This window comes from Paroedura picta, chromosome 2 (genome assembly GCF_049243985.1).
Source record: "Paroedura picta isolate Pp20150507F chromosome 2, Ppicta_v3.0, whole genome shotgun sequence".
NCBI lineage: Eukaryota > Metazoa > Chordata > Lepidosauria > Squamata > Gekkonidae > Paroedura > Paroedura picta.
In genome coordinates this window covers 67,148,717-67,175,208 of record NC_135370.1, presented here as the reverse complement: position 1 = coordinate 67,175,208, position 26,492 = coordinate 67,148,717, and the positions used below count along the sequence as shown (strand labels likewise).

Sequence of the window (26,492 nt, the reverse complement as noted above, 5' to 3'; positions counted from 1 at the left end):
ATGAGGTCTTCAGTGTTCTTCAGAGGCAGCACCATGTAAAGCTTATTTTAAGATTTAGTTACAGCATTTATATCCTGCTTTTCTGCTTCCAAGGTAGCCAACAAATTAAATTAAAACATACATAATAAAATAATATTTTGAAGTCATCCCCCACCAAACAAATGTTTAAAAAAAATCAAATATACACAAAGATAAAAACAACAAAACATTGATCAAGAAAGAAGGTTCATTGAGGGAATGGTAATGGAAGCAAGTCTTCATCTGCTGGCAGAAGATGGCAGCAGAATGGGACAGATAAATCTCCCTGCAGGGAGAGTTACACAGTGGTTGCCACCATCTAATCGCAGAAGGCAGGGGACATGAAGCAGGGCTTCCAAAGATGACCAGGGCAGGTTCATAAGAGAGCAGGCAGGTATGTTGATCCTGAACCATAAAAGGCTTTTAAGACCAGCCCTTTGCATTGTGCCTGCAATCAAATTGGGATCCATTATAGATGGACCAAGACTGGAGTGATATGGTTTCTATGATCTGCTCCAGTCAGTATCCTGGCAGGAGTATTCTGTACTAGTTGAAGTTTCTAAACACTTTTCAAATGAAGACTTCTGTAGAACATATTGGAATACAGTGTCTTTTCCTGACAACTTCTGGACACTAAAGTTTATAAAATCTTGGTGCTCTATATTCAAAACAGAAGCCGCCTAACTTAACGCAGAAAGCAGGAACACATAATACATCAAACTTGGTATATTCTTGACATGTAATCAGTTGCTGTAATCACACTAAGATCATGCTGGTTGTAGTTCATAGGTATAACTAGTCCTTAGTGCATAACTCATTTCTGAGTGATATGACTCTGTTATGCATTAAGGACTTACCGTATATACTCGCATATAAGCCGACCCGCATATAAACCGAGGTACCTAATTTTACCACAAAATCTGGGCAAACTTATTGACTCTCATATAAGCCGAGAGTGGGAAATGCAGCAGTTACTGGTAAATTTACATTAATTGAGGCACCAGTAGGTTAAATGTTTTTGAATACTTATTTCAAAGAAAAAACAGTAAACTAGATCTGTAGGTGCAAAAGAGGACCAGCAAACCAGAGCAGAGCAACAGTAACCAAAGTTGCCAACCTACTACAACAAGTACAACAGCCACCAAACTGGGAGAACGGAATACTCTAACTACAATTGCTGTGCTCCCCCAGAACAAAACACTGAAATAATAAAGAACTATAAAACTCAACACTGAAATAAAGAACTGTAAAAATCAACTTTTAAAAGAAACACAACCCCAAGAAGAAAAGGCAAACAATGCAGCCCCTCAGAAAAAAGAAGAAATAAACATTAGGATAAACAGTAAATCCCAAAGCACCCCCAAATCCCACCCCACCCACAGAAACCAAAAGAATAGTTTGGAAGAAGTGAAGGCAAAAGGAAAAAAAGAGTCCCTCAGTCAAACCGTTGCTGTCCTACAAGCAGCCACAGCAAGCTTGCTTCAGCTTGCAGAAGCAATGTAATGATTGGCTGGCTGGGAGCATGCTGTTATTTCAATTACCGTATATATCCACGTATAAGCCAAGGAGCACATTTTCAGTGTGAATACTGTGCTGAAAAACTTGGTTTATATGGTAAGTATATACAATAAGTAGAGTGCACCTTTTCTTTTAACAAAATTAGGTAGGGTAGAAGGGGTAGATATAACTAAGGCAAAACAAATGTAGGGGGTTGATTTATACAGAGGACTACTTTCAGTTTTTTTAAACTGATAAAATGCAAAACATACAGAAGTTGTGTGAAGTATTCTAACTTCAGGTTACTAACCTTTTGGCTGTGAAATAACTCAGGTGCTCTGATCTAAAAAAAAATAGCCACTTCTTAGCTTTGTCACTGTTCTTCAGCAGGTCCATATTGGGTAAATAACGCTGTTAAATATACAGAGTGCTTTTTTCTGAGCATTGCGGCTACCTGCCACGAAGCATCAGTTCAAACTTGTTGAGCATTGATTTTTAATTAGGAAAAAAAAAGCTGATGCAGCTAGGATTTCCTGTCAGTGTTACATTATCCTTTTAAGACTTACTGACACATTAAAGTGCATGTGCAAGAGGATTAATGCAGGTGTTTATTGAAGCATTTACATTGCCCTTCTGCTTGACAGCAACCTTCAAGGCAGCTCGTAAGAGAAAATGGTGGTACAAAACGTAGGTAGAAACATGTTTTTTGTTCTCAAGGGACAAAGTTTTTCTTCTACAGTTAATGGCTCTCATCACCGTTTCTTATCACTATCACCAGTAGTAGATTAAAAGTACTGATTAGGGTTAGGCACCAAAAAAAAAAGTATTTTTGGGGTTTGGGTATATAGGACCTAGAAAATATCAGTATTTCTGAATTCCAATACCTGTGTGGTTTCAGATTCTGGATATTATTTTGTGAATTCTGAGCTGTAGATGTTGATGTAGATGTATATAGGTATGTAGATTGATATATTGATTGATATATTGATCCATTATACACCACGAGGACCATTATTGTCAATGGGGGTTCTGGGGAGCTATTGTTTTGCATTAGTGACACCAAATTTACAGCATGGCTGCCTGTTCCTCTTCCCATTGTCTCAATGCCGTCTTAATAGATGATAAGTAGAGAATCACAATCCAAGTAAGAGGGCATTGCAAGCCCAGCAGAACGAGTGCAATATAGTTCCCAGCTAGCAAAACTTAGTGTGGCAATGCCATCTCCTCAACAATACAAATGAGGGATTGGAAACCCAGCAATACCAGTGGAATGTACTAATGCCCAACAGAATTCAGTGCCATTGTGGTGATGCCAACTGAATAAGACTGATGTGAAACACAGGATCACACTTCAATCAAGGGGGGAGAGTGCGAGTCCAGCAAGCTAGTTCAGTGTACAGAATGTCTTAACACAATCTAGTGTCACTGCAAGCTTCAAAGGACTGCTCTCAAAGCATAGTAAAACAAGAAATTAAACCGGGAGGAGGGATTTTGCAAGCCAATCTTAACCAGAAACCATGTGCAGAATGCCCAGTAGAACCCAATGCCACTGGCATTGCAAGCTTAAAAAGACAGTTCTAAAAGCAGAGTCACAACAAATCCAAATGGAGGAGGGAATTTTGCAAGCTCTGTGCAAGAAAATGGGAAAGGAACATGAAGGTAGGCAAATGTGGGGGGACTATTGAAACTGACAAGAGCTGTGGGAAGCCCATAGACACTCCAAGACATGGGGGGAAAAAAAGGGGGGGGAAACACAGTTCCCAGGAGCTGCAATGCTGGCTCCTGATCTTCCTGGGAAATCCTGAATAGATCTGATTTTTTTTCAGTTTAAAAAAACAAATCCTTATTTTTCAGACATAATTTTAAACTTGAGTGTATCCAGATGCATACACTACTAGTTAACAACGATAGGAACTTTCCTTTTTTTCAGCCCTTGGGTATGCTGATGCAAATTAGGCACAATCAGTTTCTGAGGACAAATTCTTCCATGGTTGAAAGAAGTGAATCTGATCCAGTGTATGTCAAAATGATGTTAATTTCAAACTCTATACATGTGCCTGTCTAACAACTTGGATGCATTCCCATGCTGCAGGGCAGTATGTGTGTGCATGCATGTGTGTGGCAACCACTTGTGTGGGATTGATTGCATATACTTTTCCCATGCAATGCTCATTGGGAGGAATAATATTTTATGTCTTTTTCATTTTCTGGGTCTCTGTGGATGGATGCATGCTTTATTGTTGTTAGTTTTCTGCTCCATCTATACAGCAGGCATACTTGGAGCTGCTTTTGATAGGAAAAGGAGGGAAAATGGCATGAGGACCTTTCTTATTCTAAAAATATTTTGCTATAGAATCTAAATCTACAACCTTCTTAGCCATTTCTAGTATACTGCTTTCCCATTCCCCTGTTAACATGGGAAATCACTATTAGTGCAGAGTTTTTGAAAGAGGAGGTAGAAGCAAGATATGACAAGCTGTTCCTCTTTCTTTAAAAAAAGGTTATTTGTCATGAGAAGTCTGAAGTTTTGTTGAATATGCAGGTCTTGTTCTATGGCCCTTTTGTTGCTGGCTTAAGAGAAGGTGTGAGAAGTAAAGTCAAGCTTTAGTTGCATGTACATTCTCACAGGTTCATCCCCCCCCAATATAGTGTGTGTTATAGAATCATAGAATTGGAAGGGACCTTTGAAGTCATCTAGTCCAACCCCCTGCAGAATGCAGGAAATTCACAACTACATATATCAGTTGTGCATGTGTGCGACATATATCAGTGTGACATATCAGTAGTCCATCATCAGTTGATGGAAAGTTTCACGGTGAAGCCAAAGAAAAAGTAATCAGCACAAAATCCTACAAATATGTAGTCTGTTAACTTAAAATATTTGCCTTTACATATCCTTCAGCTAAGCATTGTAAGGTTTGTTAGGATTTATAAACATTTTTTGGAGATTTTTTTGTTTTTTACTCAGTGTGATTTAGTATCACACTATAAAATTGTTATTTGGTTTTGATTTCTTTTACAACAAACATATTTTGATTTGTGAATACTTAAATCTGGAGAATGAGGTCATGGACAAACAAGACATATCTCGTTATAAACTTGAGAAAACTCCCACGTTTGTAGAAAAATCTGAACTGTTATGGAGGGGGTAGGTTACAGTATCTCAAAATGATAAAGCTCCTGTCTCTTTAAGAAAGTGATGCTCTTGGTGGCCGTTGTTAGACAGCCACAAAAGTATTGCCAGCCTTCAAGTCTAAAAGCCAAAATATATGATACTAGCTTCAAAGCCCATTCCTAAGAATGGGCCTTGAAAGGGTTCCCTCCCCTGGCCCCTGGCCAGGCAGCTTAAGGTGGCTTAGGGCTGCACCTCACAGCCGGATCAAGCGGGGTGGGCGGGGGCTGGTCAGCTCGTTAGTAGGCCTGGGACAGAGGTCGTTAGCAGGCCCAGCCTAACAGGGCAGGAGGCCTCTCCTCTTATGTGCTGCTGGGTCCAGGCATTGAGGTGTATCTGAGAGCAAAGAGGCTAGAGTCCATGGACAGAGGGCGGGAGCTGCAGGAGCAGGGCCAATCAGGCTGCAGCCAGCAAAGCAAAGCTGGCTGCACCCTGATTGGCCCTATTCCAACTTGGACAGCTGGACACATTCCACGCTCCCCCCCCCCCCGGCTGTTTCACAAATATATAGAGGAACCATGGATAAGGATGGTGATCATAGGGCTAAGACAGCCCAGAGATGTCACTTTGTTGTGCCGGGCTACATATGCCATAAAATGTAATGCAAATGTTTACCAAAGATATAAACTTTCTAAAGATGATTTCAGATGCCAAACAGCAATAGCAGGTGAATGACGATAGCAGATTTGGTTGGATTAGGTGTGTTATGCTGAGGGGTAGTAGGCATGGAGATATCAGCATTGGTAATGAGATAGGAAAGCTAGGTCTCAGTTTGGTCCAGGAGGATTCAGTCCAGGAATATGAAAATAATAAAAGGACATTTAACCTAGCCGCAATGGAGCAACGTTTTAATCTTCCAGAACATTCAGTTGTTGACCTAAGAGTAGCATTTTCTTACAGAGGAATTTCAAAGGAGATTAGAAAGAAAAACTGCTGAATTGCAATTGATAATGAAGTTCAAGGCAATGCATCCTCCCGATTGAATTGAGACCTAGTGGCTGCTATTGACATTTGGCATTTATTCTCCAAGAAATAAGAATCAGTGGATTCACATTCTAGCTGTATTGGAAGAAGTGAGCAGTGACTTATGAAAGTTCATGCCCTGCCACATATTTTGTTAGTTTTTAAAGTGCTACTGGACTCTTGCTCCTTTCCATTAATAAAGATATGCTATTAGGTTTCTTTCTTAATCTAGAAATGGAGGGGAATCTCTCCAAGTGAAGTAATGTATTGATTTCAAACTGGGCTTAAGTATTTCAGGGCTAGTGATGACAGTGAAACAGTTAAAAAAGCAAAGGGGGGTGGTGGTTAATGTTAAGAAAGGCAGCCAGCTACATCAACAACACAACGTTGAAATAAAGAGCTCCAATACCATCTTAGTCTAACTTTATCATCAAAGGATGAACATTTCAAACCCATTTTCTCAGAAATTTATCTCTTTCTTTATATTTTGTATAGGAAAAACATGGGATAATCAAGTTCCATCATTTGGCAGTCTCAGTAGCGTTGGTTTGAAGGTATTCGAAGAAAGCAATCCATCTGAGCTGTTGTTAATGTGTTGCAGCACACAATCATATATGACTCTCAGTTTAGGAACTGTTAATATGTTAAAGTACAGAGGCAGATCAAATTCAGTGGAGTAATTTATTCTGAGGTGAAGTGGAGAACATTTTCACCTAGCATCTCTTTGAAGGTCGTTCCAATCATATTTAAACAGTTTCTGTATAAGTAGTGATTGTCCTTTTTGAATTAAGCTTACTATCTTTAAACCGCCCGTGGTGCCACGGGCGCCACGGACTATATAATTCGGTAAGGGGGGTAGAGGAGGGATTAGTCTGTGATGAGGAAGGGTCCAGATTGGACCCTTCCTCATGACAGACAATCGGAGGGACCAATCGGCAGGCGCTTTGCGCCTGCCGATTGGTTCCTCCGATTCCCAGCTCCAGGAACTATGAGCCGCGCTGTGCGCGGCTCGCAGTTCCTCCCGGCCTGACGCGGCGAGAAGCGCGAAGCGCCTCTCGCCGCGTCAGGCCGCCGATCCAGGGAGCCCTCGATTCCCAGCTCCAGGGACTGCGAGCCGCGCTGCGCGCGGCTCGCAGTTCCTCCCGGCCTGACGCAGCGAGAGGCGCAAAGCGCCTCTCGTCTCGTCAGGCCGCCGACCCAGGGAGTCCCCGGCAGCCGCGCAAAGCGCGGCTGCCGGGTGTTCCCTGCCTGGCGGGCTGACGCGGCAAGAGGCGCAAAGCGCCTCTCGCCGCGTCAGCCCGCCGCCAACGAGACAAGCTCGCCGCCGCCGACCAGCCCGCCGCCGACTGAGGTCAGGACCTAGCGCCCGCTGCATTCCCCTGCAGCGGGCTTGATTACTAGTTTTACATAATCCAAATGCCTCACTTTAGCATCCACAATGTCCTGCCATCTTGACCAGCTGCGTGCTTTTACTGATGACACAGATAACATTAACTAACTGAAAGGCAACCAGCAAGGTGGGAGAGGAGATGTGTTGAACTGGAATGTATGGAACCATAAATGTATTTTTAGACACTTAACCTTCTACTTGCGGCCTTTAAACAAGTGTTGTAAATCCTAATCAGTTTTTTTTAAATAAACAAAATAAAATTCCAGAAATATAATCTTAAAAAAGAGTTCATGAATTAGCCAGAATAATATCTTTTTAATTCGCCTTTCTTCTTATTCCAAAACATCTTTTCCCCACTCCCCCCTTTACAAAGTAAACAGCAAAGCGGGGTGATCTCAGTGTACATTGTGCTTGTGAGAAAATTAGTTTTTTCCATAAATTTCATAAACCTGAATATCATGATAAAGCAAATTAATCACAATGTGTTTGTAAGAAACTTGCAGGTGCAGTTGTGGTTTTTGTTTCTACAACAGCTAGAAGACCCACGTTGAAATGCAGAGGGGGAATAGATAGTCCTGACTTTCTCCAAATGTTTCCTTCAGAAATTTATCTCTTATTTGTAGGTTGTTTTTTAAATTCTAGGAGTTTCAGGATCTAGTGTAAAAATCTTATGAAGGGAGATTGCCACGAATGTATGTGTTCTGCTGCCTCCGCTCAATATTACTTTGAATTATTTTTATAACACGTTTCCAAAGGTTAAGCAGACTTTTTAGAAGAAAAAATTAGATTCACAACAGAGTTGGAATACCTTTTTTATAAGCTTCATTATTACCTTACATGTACTGCTCTAGATTGTGCATTTTAAAAGGTAGTTGATGTATGGGATTTGCATATGTTTAACTTATACTTACATTTCCCATAGTTAGAAATAGTTATGACCAGTTATATACTGCAAGTATATCTGGTGCTGGAGAAGACTCTTGTGAGTCCCTTGGACTGCAAGGCGAACAAACCGTTCAGTCCTAGAGGAGATTAGCCCGGACTGCTCCTTAGAAGGCCAGATCCTGAAGATGAAACTCAAATACTTTGGCCACCTCATGAGAAGGAAGGACTCCCTGGAGAAGGGGGACGGCAAAAGAAGAAGGGGATGACAGAGAATGAGGTGGCTGGATGGAGTCACTGAAGCAGTTGGTATAAACTTAAATGGACTTCGAGTAATGGTAGAGGACAAGAAGGCCTGGAGGATCATTGTCCATGGGGTCGTGATGGGTCGGACATGACTTCTCACCTAACAACAACAATAACAACATCCTGCACTGAGTCCAACAGAGGCAGCCTCCCATCATGCTTTTCTCTCTTCCCCTTTTCAAAAAATGTGTTTTTTTTCCATAATGTGCCTGTTTGTAACTTTTGTTTTCATTGTGCTCCTTAATTCCACCATTCAGTGCCTTGATTGTCTCCTCCCTTCCCCCTCCAAATTGTCCTGAATGTAAAATTTTAAACCCCAGGTTATAATGCTATAGCGTTATTGTGTAAGACTGCTTTTTAAAATTTAGAAACAGCATTGGGAAAGCATTTAAAGGGAGTGGTGTGCCTGTCATCAGCAGGTGCTCTCTCAGGCACTGCTTGAGAAAGAAGAAGAAGAAGAAGAAGAAGAGTTGGTTCTTATATGCCGCTTTTCCCTACGCAAAGGAGGCTCAAAGCGGCTTACAGACGCCTTCCCATTCCTCTCCCCACAACAGACACCCTGTGGGGTGGGTGAGGCTGAGAGAGCCCTGATATTCACTGCTCAGTCAGAACAGTTTTATCAGTGCCGTGGCGAGCCCAAGGTCACCCAGCTGGTTGCATGTGGGGGAGCGCAGAATCAAACCCGGCATGCCAGATTAGAAGTCCGCACTCCTAACCACTACACCAAACTGGTGTAGTGAGGGAGGCATTTAAATAGGCTGAATTTTAACCGAATTGTAATTCAGTCACCGCTTATTCAGCCCATTTAAATGCAGGGGTGGGCAGTTTGGCTCATATAGGTCCAAAAAGTATCAGAATCAACATAGATTCGGATACTTTTGATTTATCCAAACCAAATCGCCCATGCCTAGCCAAGCTAAAACATTTCTTTTTACAATCTGCTTCTAGCCTGAGGGCTGTTCTGAGAATTAATTAGTCTGCCAGATACTTTATGCCCTGCTTTTTATGTGCTTTATGCTTATGGGGTTTATTGGCTGGCTTTAATTGCTAATTTTAACATTTTAATGTTTGCGACTTAGTCTTTTATGTTAGCCTCCTTCAGGAGATCTCAGAAGAGGTGGCATATATCATAATATACATAACAATAAAAGAAGGAACTTGTAGATTAATGACTTGAGTGAAACCCCCTCTGAAGTCTTGAAGAGAAGTTGTGGTGGAGCCTGTAGAATCAATGCGTATTCTCTACAATGTGTATTTGTTTTCTCCGGGGGAAGAGTAACTATAGGATTTGCCTGGGTCCACTGCTTTCTATTACAATGACAATGTTAATCTCTATTATGGCTTTGGGGGTTATTCCAGGCCATCCTTGAGGTTCAGGTATGAGTGCTGGAGAGTTAATGCCAAAATTTGTCATGACCATTGTCACCACACATGTCGCATGACCTGTAGCTCCCTCTGGAGCTACTGCCAAATGGCTGATGGAAGGAATTATAGAAAAGGGAATAGTAGGGTGTCTTCTTTTCCCCAAGTGAGAATGATTCATACATGCAGATGACCTAGAGCAGTGGTCCCCAACCTTTATTAGGCTGGGGACCGGCAGGGCATCAGGCTGCGCCCGCAGGGCCCGCGCCCGCGCGGGCCACGCCCACGCTTCGGGCCGCGCCCGCGGGCCGCACGGGCGCGGCCTGGCCCTGATTCCCTCTCCCCGCCCTCCCGCAGTAAGTAGCTTCCCGGGCCGCAAGCTTGCGGCCTGGGAAGTTTTTTACTGCGGGGAGAGGGAGCCGCGGCCCGGCGCCATGGCCTTCGCGGCCCGGCGCCGGGCCGCGGCCCGCAGGTTGGGGACCACTGACCTAGAGGTAATATTCTATTTCTTATTCCCTCAGATTGCTCATGAGTTTAAGGTCAGTGGTTTTCACTAGCCATTTGCTGTGACTTAACATAAGATCAGTGTTATAGAAAATAACTCCCCAAGATTTAATTCAAAATGAAGCCACTTAACTTTCTTTCTTATGAAGACTTTGCTGGCTATTCTATGCTCTTTACCAGGTAGATGCAGCTCACCACAACAGTGTAGACTGTCTGCTTCTTCACTTTAGAAATTATATCCTTCATGTCCACCTTATACGTTATGCAAGTGGTACGGTTGCCACCAAAACACACTTTCATATATCTGGGTTCTGTAGTAAGCCCATAAAGATTACTTTTTAGAATCTATGCCTCAGTCCTCTAAAACCACATCTCCCAGTAGACTTGTGGGTACTAGAACCAATGTGGTGTAATAGTTAAAGAGTGGTGAACTCTGCAGAACTGGGTTTGATTCTCCGTTCATCCACTTGCACCCAGCTGGGTGACCTTGGGCTAGTCACTGTTAGGGTTCTTCTCACAGAGCAGTTCTGTTAGGACGCTCTCAGGCTCACCTACCTCACAGGTTGTGGGGAGAGGAAGGGTACTCTTCAGGTAATGGAAAGTGAAGTATTAACAACAAGCTCTTCTAGTTATACTCCCCAGACAGCCTTCTTTTGGTGATGCCCTCTCTTATAATTATTCATTTAGCAAAAGTTCACAGGCTTTCTCTGTGGTATATCTGTTTCTCTGGAATGACCTAGAGTTAGTGTGCCATATTTATTTAGTCAGTGGTTCCCAGGAACGCACAATGCTGGTGTATGATTCCCCATCCTGATAATTGTTTCATAATGTTCAAATATTGAATCACAAATGTTTAAATGAAGTCCACTGATGTTATTTTAAGTGCAGCCTAAAGGCCAAAGAAAACTAGTATGGCAGATTGTCTTTACTTTCCACAAGATTGCGCATATGTGCCATGAGATATCTATATTAAAGTAGCAACATGGAAACCTCATAATGTGGAAGAAGTTAGGCAGAGATTATAATATGTAATGGGTAAAATAGGTGATACAGTCACACATTCACATATTAAGAAATTTCTTGATGACTTATATCTGTGTTTTGTTTAAATTTTGCATACCTTTCTTCATATGACACATCTATTTTACAAAACTAGCATCAAAATTCTGACCTACTGCCATTTAAAAAGCTCATATTTTACCTACAGCACAATCTTGGATGTTACGTATAATATATCTAGTAGAGTCTATGGCAGGTAAGCCTTCCTAGGATTTCAGCCTTAGTGAGCAAGTGTATGTAACTGGTGGTCAGCAAGACTGTTAATTTTAAAACTTAAAAAAAACCAATTTGCAAGTTCTGGCTGGAAACTGTAATCGTCTTTGTCTTTTTCTCCCTTAAGACGTTGTGTGGACAGTAATGACCGCACGTTTCCGATTGCCTGCTGGCAGAACCTACAATGTACGAGCATCTGAGCTGGCACGAGACAGACAGCATACAGAGGTGGTCTGCAATATTCTTCTCCTGGATAACACTGTACAAGCATTCAGAGTTAATGTAAGTACAAAATTGTAGAAAATGTGCTGCGTTGCATGTGGTTACTAAACCATGGTTTTAATATCACATATTGTAATTGGTTAACAAACAGCATGCTTTTACTTTCAGTTTACATAACCCAATTCATTTAGGCATGGCAAATGGATAGGGAGCGAAGGTTGCTAAAATAATAAACACTTAAATGGATTTATCCTCAAAGAAGAAAATTTTGAAGTAACCTGATGAATAAGTATCTAATACTTGCTGTGTTTGGGTTCAGTGTAGTTTAGTGACCAAGTGCAAGCTGTGGGCAGAAAGTCACTGGTTCAGATCACAGATGCGCCATGAATTTTAGGTGGTATTTGGCAAGATATTGTCTATCAGTGCCTCATGCCTACAAAATCAAATATTGGACTAATAATTGTACTAACTTGCTGTATTTTTGCTCTAGGATAGCAGTCCCCAACCTTTCTCAGGTCAGGGACCGCCTCCGGAGTGAGGGAAGAGCCAACGGCCCGGGTGCTGTGAAAACGCGCACGCGCAATTGCCGCGCATGTGTGTTTTCGCCATCAGGTTGCGCTAACACACATGCGCGGCAACTGTGCGTGCACGTTTTCACCACTAGGGCGTCATGCCACCGCCATACCGGCGACTGCGCCTGCCTCTTCCCTTCCTTCTTGCTGCCGGCGGGGGAAGGCTGGCATGGCTGGCGGCGGCCCGGTACCGTGGCCTTTGCAGCCCACCACCGGGCCGCAGACCGGGGGTTGATGACCCCTGCTCTAGGACATGTAATAATTCTGTAAGTATATGTGGGGTGCTTTGGACACTAGTGAAGTGTTGTATAAAATATTAAGAATTAAAACATCAGAAACTGGTTCTTATGGTACAAAGTTTGCATCCAGTGGTACCTTTAAAACCAACAAAGTTTAATTCTTTGTATAAGCTAATTTGTGGCCCCACCTATCTATCTACATATTCATTTACCTACTGTTTGTAGAAGAAGCCCCAAACCATTACTAGTTTATTATCTGTTCTAAAAATGAATTGTCGCTTCTAACATCTTTACCCTGTTTCTGTTAACTAATTTTTAATTACTTTAGATTTGAGTTTTCCTTATTTTAACAATTGCATCTTAATCTATTATATTATGTTATGTTGTGTTGTGTTGTGTTGTGTTATATTATGTTATACTAGAAAATAAGCCCGCTGTAATCAAAATACAGCGGGCTCTAGGGAGGCTGTGGATGTAGAGGTGGCAGCGGGGCGAGAGCACATACCCGAGGCCAGGTGTTGGCCATCTGGCAAGGCGGCAGTGAGTAATCCTGGCCCGCCCTCCGGCCCGTGGCTTACCGGAGTGCGTGCGCAAGGCAGGAAGCGGAGGCAGCCGGGCTGGAGGGCAGGAGAGAGCTGGTTGGTGGAGTCTTGAGCCGCTCAGCTCGGCTCCCCCGGCGGGCTGGGGCAGCTTCGGCCGTCGGGTGGGCAGGGTGAGCGGAGGCGCCGCTCCAGTGCGATGTTGAGGCTGCCGCTCGCGGCTCGGTGGGACAGTGGGCGAGCGGAGCTTTGCACGAGCGGCATGGCTCCTCTTGCGCGGCTTCGGCAGCTTCCGGTGTCAGGTGGGCGGGGTGGACGGCGGCGCCGCTCCCCCACGGTGCTCAGGCTGGCGATCCCGGCTCCGTGGGACAGCGGGCAAGCAGAGCGTTGTGCGGGCAGCACGGCTCCTCGTGCACGGTCTCGGCAGGCTTGGGCGTCAGGTGGGCAGGGTGGCTGGCGTCGCCGCTCCCCCACGGTGCTCAGGCTGGTGGTCCCGGCTCCGTGCAGGCGGGGTGGGCGGCGACTGCAGCGAGGCAGGGGCGTCTTGTGGCAGCGGGTGGCGGCGCAGGCTGCTCCCGGCTGAACGGGCCGGCAACAACCCGTCCCGTTGTTGGCGGCGGCATCTGGGCTCTCCTGGTCTCGCGGGCAGGCGGCAACCTGCCCTATGGACGGCAAGCCAGGTAATGGCGCTTCTTGTCTTTTTTTTTTGTTCAGTGTGGTTTTTTCTTTTTCTTTTCAGTGGCTCCTCGGCGGTTTGTGTTGTTCTGCGGCCATGAGGGCAGGGAGCCCCCGGCAGCCGCGCTGCGTGCGGTTGCCGGGAGCTCCCTTGTGGCCGGCCTGACACATCAGAGGCGCTTTGTGCCTCTGACACACCAGGCCAGCGGCAAAGGGAGCAACTGCGAGCTGGGAATCGGAGGGAATCGGAGGGAAGTTGCTGGGGCTGGGAATCTGAGGGAATCGCCTGCCAATTGGTCCCTCCGATTGTCTGTCGGGAGGAAGGGCCCAATCCAGACCCTTCCTCATCACGGACACATCCCGCCCTAGAATCCCTTAGCCCTTTATTTAGTCCGTGGTGCCCGCGGCGCCACGGGCGGTTTAAAGATTATGTTATGTTATGTTATGTTATGTTATTCACCACTCTAAGCCAGCTCACTGGGAGGGTTGTATAAAAGTTAAATAAATAAACAAGGAAACAAATAAATGTACATGCACACTTCTTCAAATACCTTCAAATTAACATCCAATACATCTGATGAGCCTTGTTTATGCATTATAAATTTTCAGAAGAAATCTAATGTAGATAAAAACATTATCCAAAGTTTACAGCATTTTTAGGGAACCTAAGAAATGGTTCCTTGCTTAACAAATGCAATAGAACCCTGATAAAAAGAATCTGACATTAAACTAATTTTTGGTACAGTGTAGAATATGCAGAAACAAATTGTGGATTAGATGCCTTGGATCTTTTCCACTTTCCTTTGGCAGAAGACTCCTTGCGCTGGAGGAAACTTTGTTTGAACAACAGATTCATCAGATTCAACCTTCTGAATTTGGTTCATTTTGTTCCTTTGATTATACTTTTAAACTTAAATGCTTTTCTTTTTAATGTATCTCTCTCTCAAATAATATTTAGAATACTGGATTAAGAATTTAGCATTTAATAACTTTAATTTAATTGCAGAAATTATATGGAAGTAAATCAAAATTTTGATGCCCTTGGGTACCATGTTGTTGTTGTTAGTTGCAAAGTTGTGTCCAACCCATCGCGACCCCATGGACAATGATCCTCCAGGCCTTCCTGTCCTCTACCATAGTGCCTGTTAATTGTTTCCAGGTGCCCGTTTGATTTTGCCCCCCAAATAAAGAACTAGTCCTGGGTTTTTTTGCACCTTATTGGAGCAGGAAATTGCTTCAGAAGAGCCCAGATAGCATCATCTCTGTTTGCATGAAGCACCAATTCAGAAACAACTATCTCCATCCTAATAGGATGTTTGCATTGCTGAGACTGCTGGATCGAATTTGGTGGGAAACTTGTGATCTTATCTTATAAGATGTTTATGAATGCTTATGATACGCAGTAGAGGCCATAAAAAGATTATTTTGTGGCTTCTATTGCCTCCATCAGCTCATGCCCAGTGCAGTTATTTAAAACAATTCAGTCTCTGACATCTTTAACTAATGGATCATCCAAAATTGCTCAGTTGAATAGTAGCTGTGAGCTTTTGTGATCTGGTTTGCAGAAAAAACCTTGCAGCTTCACCAGGACTTATCTGCTGACTTTGATACAGTTAGGGAACTGGAGGCCCTTTGGTGGTCTCATGGTCTTACTCTGGATCACTTCAGTCCACTTTCTCTGGCTGATGTAGATGGGACTCTGTTGGCTACCACATGCCCTCTCAGCCCATGTTCCTCTTGGCTGGTGAAAGCTAGCAGTGATGAGATCCGGGTCCCTCTCCAGGAGATTATTAACCTGTTGTTAATTCCAGGGATCTTTCCAGAGAGATTGAAGGAAGTAGTGGTTAGGCCACTTTTAAAAAATTGGGTCCGGACCCATCTGACCCAGCCAGCTACTACGCAATTTTTTTCTCGGTAAGGCAGTTGAGTGAGTGATTGCGGAGCAGCTTCAGAGTTTCTTGGATGAAACATCTGCTCTTGATCCATACCAGTCTGTCTTATGACCTGGTCATGGGGTTGAGATGTCACTGTTCATCTTCACGGATGATCTTCAGAGAAAACTGGACTTGGGAAAGTCAGTGCTGCTGTTTCTGTTAGATCTGACAGCAACATTTGACACAATTGATCGTGGGTTGCTTAGCTGATATGGGGATACAGGAAGTAGCTTTTAAATGGCTGCAATCCTTCCTACAAAGTCAGGGATAGAGGGTTAGGCTAGGGGAGAGAACTACACAGTGACAGGCCCTGATATGTGGGGGCCTACAATGAGTTAGTCTATTCCTGATGCTATTTAACATCTATATCCACCCCCTCATCAAGCTGATCTGGAGTTTAAGGCTGGGTTGCTACCAGTATGCTGATGAAACCTAGTTGTTTCTCCTGAGGGATTGCCATCCATCTATCCTCCCAGATTCTTTGAGCAGATGTTTGGAGGCTGTGGTGGATGTGCCATTGCTTGATCCGTGGGCCCCGCCAGTTGTCCCACACCATTTCTGAGGAAAGTGGTTGAGAGGGCTGCTGCAGATCACAAGTAACTAGCCCACTGCCTCGCTGGATTGGGGATTCAGGGGACAACTTTCCAGAGAGAGGGAGGGAGGGAGCGAGGGAGGAGGAGGAGGAGGAGAAGAAAAGGAGGAGAAGAAAAGGAGAAGGAGGAAGAGAAGGAGGAGAAGAAAAAGAAGAGTTGGTTCTTATTTGCCACTTTTTCTCTACCCGAAGAAGTCTCAAAGCACCTTACAATTGCCTTCCCTTCCCTCTCCCAACAACAGACACCCTGTGAGGCGGGTGAGGCTGAGAGAGCCCTGATATTACTGAAGAAGAAGAAGAAGAGTTGGTTCTTATATGCTGCTTTTCTCTACCCAAAGGAGGCTCAAAGCACCTTACAATTGCCTTCCCTTTCCTCTCCCCACAACAGACAACCTTGAGGTAGGTGAGGCTGAGAGAGCCCTGATATCACTGCTCAGTCAGAACAGCTTTATCAGTGCTGTGGAGAGCCCAAGGTTCTCCCAGCTGGCTGCATGTGGTGGAGTGCAGACTTGAACCTGGCTCACCAGATTAGAAGTCCGCACTCCTAACCACTACACCAACTGGCTTCGGGGCCTGGGGGGAAGTGGGGGAGGAAAGGCTTCGTCGTAGATGCGGCGGGCCTGCTCCTTTCCCTGGGACGAAGCTGGGGGGGAGGGGGGCAATCACCTTCCCTTCCTTTCCCCTTTAGGCATCTGGGGGTCATCTGTCAATCAAATTTGAGATGAAAGACTGTTATGACTAGTGCTATGGGAAAGGCTAAATTCACCAGTAATACAGTTACTTGATTCTTCTTCTCCCAAGGTGGATATTCAGTGATTCAGTTCTAAGGTAGTATCCCCATTATGTGTGAAGTTGGGGTCTTCATAGAGGCAGTGGATGAATCATTTGATCAACATGTTATAGTTTATGTGCAATAGTTTCGGTGTGCCAAGTTGTGTTTCAGGTATTGCTCTTAAAGCTGAATTGGTCTAGAATTCTTTTGAAGGTTCTGTGTGGATCATGGCAAAAAATCTCTAGTGTGTGGAAAGAGATTTTGAATCTTATTGCGAAAGATTTTATATGTGTTTGTGGAAAGCGGTTGTAAAGAAGAGATTCCCATGGTTATGATTTGATGACAAAAATCTGAACAACATAAAACTTATAAAGCCGTCAGTACTGATTTTGAATACAAGTACCTTAGAAGGCACAATGTGTATATTTACCAACATTCTGTAGAGCTAACTTCTCTTAGCTATTCCAAACTATTATTATTATTATTATTATTATTATTATTATTATTCGATTTATTTCCTGCCACTCCCTACAGGCTCGTGGCAGGTAACAATAGTCTTAAAATCCCCCATTAAAACCCCCGTTAAAAGACTATAAAAATACCCAACACAGCGGAAAATACCACTCTGCCCTACCCGAACAAGGGCACTCTCCCCTTACCCGAACATGGAGGATGATGATGACTACTTCAAACCCCCCAGGGTTTGTATGTGTAGTAAACTACTTAAAAGATCAACAATTCCTCCTTATAAACGAGTATTTGTGCTCACTCAGTTAAATTATTTCCCCTCATTGATACTGGAAGGCCAATTCACAGGCAAGTTTATAATGGTTGGTTTAGTCAATATACTTCATTGGATTATGAAATCTGATTTGAGAGAGAGGTACTTGTCCTCCCCGCTAAGAGGTTATGTGACATGACCATCTCAAAAAAATTGTCCAGTTTTCCTTGTAGATGAGGATCAGAAAACTACCTTAGCAATTGCTAAATGCTGTGGTTATTGCTGATTCTCCATCTGTTCAAGACCTTTGTATGAAAAGAACAGTAAGGAAAGAAATACAAACAGATTGTAGAAGTAGCCAAGATAACATTAAACACGTGGCACAGTACCCAATACTAGCAAGCCCACTGTAAGCAACCAGATATGGCCAATACACACACATGCAATGCAATATGTTCCACCGGGAGACATGAGACAGAAGTAAAGAGAATGGTATCCTATACATGCAGGTATAGACAAGGGATCAGAAAGACACATGAGTTGTGTCTAGATCACATACTGCTACAAAAAATAGATAGGGCGTATACATTTGAGGGCAAGTACCTGGTGTTAGAAATAGGAGAAGTCAAAATAAAATATTGTTGTTTCCAAGCTATGAAATAACTGGAACAAGGGTTGTAAGCCAGGTACTACTTCTGACTGTTCTGAAAAGACGATTCAAGGAACTGGAAGTATTTTCAAATAAGGAACGATAGTAGAATTCTCCAGATAAGGCAGAGGGTGTGCTTGGGTGCAGTTGCTGTGTGATTGATGATATATGGCTTTCCAAAATAGTCTTGATTATGTGTAAGCAGTCTGATTATTAGAAAATGCAATTGATATAGTTTTTTCCCTTTAACAGCTGGATCTTTTTTGTGGGTAATAATTGAACAAGAGTGCTTCAGCATGAAAGTTCATACTTTGAATAAAACTTTGTTGATCTTAAAGGTGCCACTAGACTTAAACTTTGTTCATTGAGATGCCTTGATTAAAGGTCTGATTGGCCTAGTATTGGACAAGGCTTTGCTTCTTTCTAGAATTAATGCTTTCCTAACAAAACATGAGATGAAGTGTGGTCTCACACACTTTGTTGGCTTTCCCCTCTTCACTATGGTAGTGGGCCAAAGCTTGTTTTCTAGCTTATGCTGGTCTTAAAGGTGCTACTGGACTCTGATTTTATTGTGCTCATTTGAATCTATGCTGAAACTGTAAGAAAAAAAGCTGATGCCATGCCAAGAATGGAAAACAGGGCAGATAAAACTTATGGTGGTTTTTGTTTGTTTGTTTTTTGAAACAAAGACTTGTTTCCAGAAAAAGAGTGGGATGGAGTGGAAAGATAAATCAGAGTAGTAGTTATATCTGCTTTTGCTCCCCCACCTTCATTGGTGTTACACGGCCATCAAATTGCAACCTTTCAGGGTACTCAGTGGGGAACCTCAAAGTTGCTGTTTCATTGCAAAGGAATTTCAGAAACAGAAACAGGAGATTTCTGAATTATAAGTTATTGCAGTACTTAGGACAATGGAAACTTACAGGGCTTAACAGAGATATAAGTTTCTTATCTCTCTACACATACAAAGTCAGTTCTCACTTCTGCCCAGAATTAGACTTAAAGGTACCATTGGACTCAAACTTAATTCTCACATCTGTTGTTCTTTTATTATTTGTGTGCTAATTTACTGCTGTTCACAGATCTTACTGGCTACATTATTCCAATCTTAGCTGTACTTATCCATCTTGATTTTTATTAGCCCTTAGTTGCCACATGCACACCCTCTGTCTACCCATATGTAAGGCTTGAAGAAAACTGTTTCAATGTACCTAAAGAAATGTGCATGCATAGGAAAGCTTATACCCAGAATTAAACTTTGTCTTAAAGGTGCAACTGGACTTGAGCTTTGTTCTAACACTTTCTCACAAGTAAGTGTGAATAAGGTACCGTCTTAATAGCCCAATCCTATGAATGTTACTAAGAACATTGTTTTCAATAGGAAAGCTGTGCATTAGAATATGGTTGAAAGTTAGGGAAACTGTTAATCCATTTTATACCTGACAAAACTTCTGTTACATTTCTACCTCTCACAACAGCTTGATCAATTGATAGAACCTGGATAGCCAAGGCAAGCCTGAATCCATCAGATCTCAGACGCTAAGCAGAGTCTACTCTAACTAGTACTTGGAAGGGTGACTTTCAAGGAATACCCGAGTCGTGATGTAGGGCACAATGGCAAACCACAAATGTCTCATGCTTGGCAGCCAGTCAGTCTTAGGATCTCCTGGCTATATTACACACGTGCCATAAGATAAATGAATAATATAGTTGACAGGACCCTTCCCTTCCCCCCAATTCTCTTATGAATGAGAAGTTAATTCTAATATTGGGTCATACAATGTTTTCATTAATTTGCTTTGATATAGGAAATAAAGTGTTCATATTTCTGTCTGGTGGATGTGTGTATCCTGCACTTCTTTAAAACTGTGACTCATAACATTGGTAGGCTTTGCCACCTCTGCACTGTTGTAATCAACAGGCTATGTTAACGAAGATAATTCTGACTTCCCAGATGGAGTTGTGGAAAACAAATGTATGTTAGAGCTGTAGAATATAGGGGAAGCTAAGAAGAGGAAGCTTATTATGTAGTCACCCTTTCATGTCAGCATTGTACAGAGAAAGGAAGTTCTACATAAATCGCTTGGCTAGGAGGCCAGAGCACGCAAGGTAGGGTGAAGGGAGGAACAGTGTCTGGGATGTGTGAAGGAGACAAAGGAGTGGTTAAGAAGCAAACCTATGAAATGCAGGAGGAAGAGACATTCTGAAAAAGCCTTTTTATTGGCAGGAGCAGACATGCTGAGCATTCTTGTGGCTACAAGGCAGCATTGTAATATAGTGGAAATGGGGAAACCCTTTACATTTGTGGGATAAACCAAGATGCACTCATCTGAACAAGGCAGATTTAATTTGAAAAAAATGATTGCTGAAGATATGGGTTCAAAACCTTTTGTAAGAGGAGTTTGTTCCTATCAGAGACTGCAGTAAGTGTTCTTTTTTTTTTTGGCCGTGAATAGGTAAAAGTGAAGCTCTACGTATATGTTGCCCCTTAACCTCAGTATCATTAGGGGATGGAATAAAGATTCCTTTCCAATTGTGGTTACTAAAGTATCAGTTAATTCTTTTAACCATTTGTTCTGGAAGGAAAAATAGCTCACGGCTTGCTTATCTTGCATCTCTTTATATTTCAGCTCCTTGACTTATAACTTCCCCAAAAGGGCATGGCAGATTGGGTGGAAGCCTCCATTGTGGGGTGGTGGTGGAGAGACAGGACACACTAAACTTTGAGATTTCAGAAACAAAGATCTGAAAAATCCACACTTGTTCAGATACAGATTCCTATTATACCTTGTAAAATATTGCTTGTGTTTTTCTTTAATTTCAGTTTTAAAAATAAATCTTGGCTCCTCCTTCTGAATACAGATACTAGACTATGTAGTACAGGAACTGGAATAGGTCTGTTTACATGGTATAGAGAAACTTCCATTTGAACTCAAAGAGAAGGAAATCACTGGCAATAATTAAACTTTGGGGCAAGTTGAAGGAGTAGCAGATATTTTGCAGAACAAAGTTGATAAGTGTATTTGAAAAGGGTTAGGGTTTTCTCCGGAAGTGAGGTTGGTACCTCATTTCATTTACAACTTACTTTATTGGCTTGTGAGGGGGGGGTGGCAAGACTTTAGTAGTGCTCTTGAAATATTGAATTCATTTTGACAGATTTTTGCTCATGGACACTTTTTTTCTTGCAGAAACATGATCAAGGGCAAATTCTGTTGGACGTAGTTTTCAAGCATCTTGATCTGACCGAGAGAGACTATTTTGGTTTACAATTGGCTGATGATTCTACTGATAACCCGGTAAGATGAATACAGTTTCTAAACAAACTGATAATTTGCTATTCTTTTGAAATTTGAGATCGAATTTTGCTGATGAGGTAGCCCACTTGGTCTGGGTCTTATTTGGTTTCAGAACTTACATTTTGAGATGATTGATAAGAGACTGGAGAATAGGGATGTTAGAAAATCAGCATTATGAATACTTGCATTCCCTAGCTCAAGTATTAATTTTTCCAGAATATGGAAGGAATTTGTATTTCTGGACTGGAGAAGCTGAAGAAACATTAAGCCTCAAAATTAATATTTTCAATCCCCCTGTACGCAGTTAAAATATAGAGATGTCAAGTTTCTGGAGATTTTGAAGCCATATGAAAAGTCTTTTGGAGGGCAAAAAACATTTGGAGAGGAAATTGATATACATGCAATAATTGATTTTTTATTAATCCTAATTTTATTTCATTACTTTAACAATAAAATACATCATTTATAACTTAGCTTATATAATTGTACTGGTATGTTTATGAAATGTAAAAATATGCCTTAGGTTTCTACAACCAATATATGACATTAGTAGGTTCTGTTATAAGTAATGTAGATTTCAGCTAATACTGAATATAGTTCAGTATGTGGGGAATGCTATCCATTTGTCATACTGTTTCTAGAATTTGTATCTGAATTCCCAAACTGAAGTTCATTAAGTAGCCCACAACCATATTTTGGTTTAATGCAGTACTGTAATCTAGTGATTGTAATGGGGATTTACTGTGACTTGTTCTATTATTCTAGCTGTTTATAATAATTAAAGTGCTTGTATATGAATACAATAAATATTTAATCAGTTGAAAAATACTTAATGTTACGTTATGGCAGAAGAAAGGTATATGCACATCATCACACAATGTGGTAGGGGTTGAGTGACTTTATTAGTGTGAGCATTTTAAATCTAAGTTAATTAAAGACTATTGCTCTTTATATTGATCTCTCCCAGTTGTACTACACTAGTTGGGTGCACAAAAAGAATTTAGTATTTTGCAAACCTGTTGGCTTTTTTTCTTAATTATTTTGAACATAATTCCAGCTGTGATAGGCCAATCCTGAAATCCTAATGTGTAGCTTATGCCAGTTTATCAGTGCCCTGCATCCCAATACCATTGGTTTTGATAATTAAAGTGCTTGTGCAAAAATACAGTAAATACATTTAATCATTTGAAAAGTATTTAATAATACACTATGGAAGGTGGAGACTATATGTACAGAATGGGATATGTGGTGGAAGCACACCCAACAAAGTGCAGAGAGTATAGCCATTGTACTAGAGTCCATAGCAACCCCTCCACAAGCCAGTGAGCATGGAACAGTGTGCCATCATGCTCATGTGATGGGCAAACTGTGATCAGCTAGTGATGCCTGCTGGCATTGCCTTGATATCAGATTGCTTCCACCCACAGTAAATTAGGAAATGCAGCCGATGTAGAATCACTGGAAACAGGACTGTGGCATGAAGAGCTGTGAAGAGAAATATATTCCAGGGAGCACTGCAGATAAACGTTTGAGTTCCCTTTTGTTAGGTACACAGGGAAAGAAACATGTTCACTCCACTCAAAGCATTCAAGTGGTTCTGCAGCTCATTCAGCAGGGGTAATACCAAGAACTCTTCTTCATAAACGTTCCAGTGCTGACGTATATGGGACTGGGAGTGCTAACTTTCTATTAAGCAAAGCGAATGCAGACACTGGGTCATCATTAAGGATATACACACCTGTCAATTCAAATCAGGCAATCCTGTTGACTGTCCAGCAGCTCTTGGTGTGTGTGTGTGTGTGTGTAACTCACCTGGCAGTCAGGGGCCAAGGATATGAATCCTACTAAAAAGGATGCTGGCAAGAAGACAAAGCTTGCCCAGTAAGAGAGCATTCAGTAGCAAAATGAAGGAAGAGTTCTAATTAAACCCACAACTTCCAGACCTGGGAGCAGACCTCTAACCATGCAGTGAGGGACACAAGACCTTGTGTATAATATTAAGATCCCTCAGTTATTCTGATGTCAGTACCAGCCGTATATATATGCTGGGGGTACAAGTAAAGGAATTCATTGGGTGGTGGGGAAGGCACAGATATGGCATTCCCAAAATCGATCAAATTCCACATGTGGCTAGGAAAACTGGAAAGGAGTTCATTGCACAGTGGAGATTTTGCCCCTCAATTATAATCCTTTGGAATGGGTGAGTCATACAAATTGGTTGATACATGTCCCTATCATTTTTGCCTGGCAAGCCCTCATGCTGCCCTCACAGGGTACATTATTGCCTCTGCCCCCCCCCCATTTACCCTAGCAACCTTTGCTCTCCATCTGTTTCTAATCACTCCTTCTCATTTTGCAGACAGCCTGAGTTATCAGGCTGCTGAGAGATCAGCAGTAACCTGGGGAAACCTTCCTCCTTGCAGTAGCATACTTGTATTCACCCTGAACCACCCCCTCCCGGTGTGAGCTGAAAATGGTAGCAGCCATGAGGTAGGATTCTCCACTCTGCCATGGCAGCTTGCTGGGAAATCTTGGAGCAGTCACACACAGACTAACCTAGCACACAGAATTGTAATGATAAGCTGGTGGGAAGGAAAATGATGTAAGCCAGTTCGGGGCAAAAGGCAAGGTATAAATGAACTCAATAAAAACAGAAACAGCAGGAAAACAGTCTGCATATTTATGTAACAGTGTCAGGAAAATTGAAAGTGTCAGCTTTAAGAGGTTACCAGCTGTCTTGTTCCAGCAAGGTTCTTGTGCTTTCATATCTGCACTGACCAGTCACAGGTAGAGTAGTTTTATGGGAGGGAACAGCTGTGCTGGTCAGATAGCTGTTTCTTAAATACCTAGCTGTTGTGAAAGAGGCAGGCTAGAACAAAAGCATTAGGAATTCCTCAGCAGCAAACCTGGACACATACTGGTAATTGAGTCATGTTGTAGGCTTAACAGATGGCTGGCAGGGTACTGTGAATGGAGTCCATCCTAGCTTCTCCCCTTCATAAATGGCTGGTTGTGAAGACTCCATAGTATTGTTCCACAACAGCATTAATGTTAAGGTGACCAGAATCAACGGACCGAAAAGCGGGACGGCTGCGGGCCACCCCTCCCCCCCGGCCACTTTTACTTTTATTTCTATGTGGCCAGGGTCAAAAGTGAAAATGGCTGGGCGGGCAGTGGCCCCGCAGGAGAGCTGCGCCAAGCTTCCCTGCATGCCGGGCGCATGAAGGAGTCGACATCGAGCAGCCAAGCACTGGGGGTGGTGTGTGGCGCAGGCAGCTGCCTGGCCGTGAGCGAGCTGGCGCGGCTGAAGCTGCGCGAGGGCTCCACGTGCCTGGCCCGGGTGCTGGGGGACGGAGGAGGGAAAGGGGGCGGGGGCGGTACTCCCTCCCCCCCCCCGGCAGCAGTGCAACCACTTTTAGTTTCATTTCCCCGGGGTCAGAAGCGAAAGTGGCTGGGCGGTGGCGGCCCCGCGGGAGAGCCATGCTGAGCTGCCCTGCGTGTCGGGCGCGTAATGGAGTCCGGACATTTTAAAGACGCTGCGGGAGCCGGCACAAATCGTGGAAAGGTGGGCCGGTCCCACGAGAATCGTTATATCTGGTCTCCTTAATTAAAGTATAAGTGGGTCTGCATAAGTGGGTCTTGAGGCTTTCCATATGGTAGACTGTGACAAGCATAGTTGAAATGTAGGGAAGTGCAGGAGAACAGTGTCTGCATAGTCTACTAGAGTTGCTCCTTGGAGTTTTGATTTTGCAAAGCAAAATCCGTAGTACAGATTAGATTACAAGTGTCTGGTAGTCACCCAGCTGTAATTATACTATCTGTGTCCTTCCCTTGTAGGTAGGAGATATACTGACATAGCATTGTGGTGAGACTATGCTGCCAGCATACCTGAAAACCTCCCTTCTCCACTGCACTATGTACCTACTTATTTCCTAGCAATGGACAGACCAGGTAGAGGGGGCAAGATAGAATGAAGAGTTATATCTAATAGTGCTGGACAAGCCCTCACTCAGCATACCTCTGTGGAGTGTGTTGTTCCTTTATCCTGAGTTGGTATTGAGTCTTCTATTTAATGTTGAAGTCCAGAGATGTAGTTCTTGTAAGGGCTATAGGCAGTGCATCGACTTCAACAACATTTGTTCTTCCTATAGATGTTTGTGATCAGTGTTTGCTTTTGGGGCAGAGTGCTGTTTCTGTGGGGTTCCTGTCCTATGTGACTACTGACTGATGTGAAGCCAAAGAGATACAGGCCTATACCAAGAGCCCTGTCTTTTAACTATGGATGTCCTTGCAAGGCTTTGGAGAGATGTGATTGGCTGCAGCCGTAGCTGGCATTGTATTCATTAGAGTGGGACATTTGCGGAAGTTCTGGATATGGTAATGGGATGGATGATGACCAGTAAACTGAAGCTCAGCCTAGACAAGAATGACGCAGTATTGACTTGAAGATACACCAAGGTTTTTGATATTTTAATGGTGTTGTATCAGGGTAGTGCTTGGAGCTGGAGAGGCTTAGGAGCCTTACTCCACCTACAACATGCCTCTGATGTCATGTAGCTACTTCCCTTACTTTATTTGAGGGACAAAACAAACAAACAAAAACCATAGGCAGGGAATATTTTTGAAATACTGCTTTTAGAATATCCAAAGAACTATCTTTAATCCGCTCCTGTGGAGCGGATTAAAATAAAAGAGTAAGGGCTGTTGGGGAGGAGTTAGGGCGGGCTCTGTCCGGGATAAAAACTCGGAGGAGCGAATCAGGAGCTGCGAAGCGCCACCTGGTGGCAAAAACGCACATGCGCAGCAACTGTACGTGCACGTTTTCACAGTACCCGGGCCGTGGCTCTCTCCTCACCCCAGAGGCGGTCCCTGACCTGAGAAAGGTTGGGGACCGCTACTCTAGGTAAGCTATGAC

General features: G+C 43.0%; 1 protein-coding gene across 1 annotated transcript in view; it reads left to right on the top strand.

Moving 5' to 3' along the window:
* PTPN4 (protein tyrosine phosphatase non-receptor type 4) overlaps nt 1-26,492 on the top strand; it is a 138,693-nt gene that overhangs the window by 26,763 nt on the left and 85,438 nt on the right. Inside the window, exons 2-3 of the mRNA XM_077320550.1 lie at nt 11,494-11,648; nt 21,470-21,577. Coding sequence (XP_077176665.1) covers nt 11,511-11,648; nt 21,470-21,577 — 246 coding nt within the window. The 5' untranslated portion in view covers nt 11,494-11,510. The remainder of the gene's footprint in view (nt 1-11,493; nt 11,649-21,469; nt 21,578-26,492) is intronic.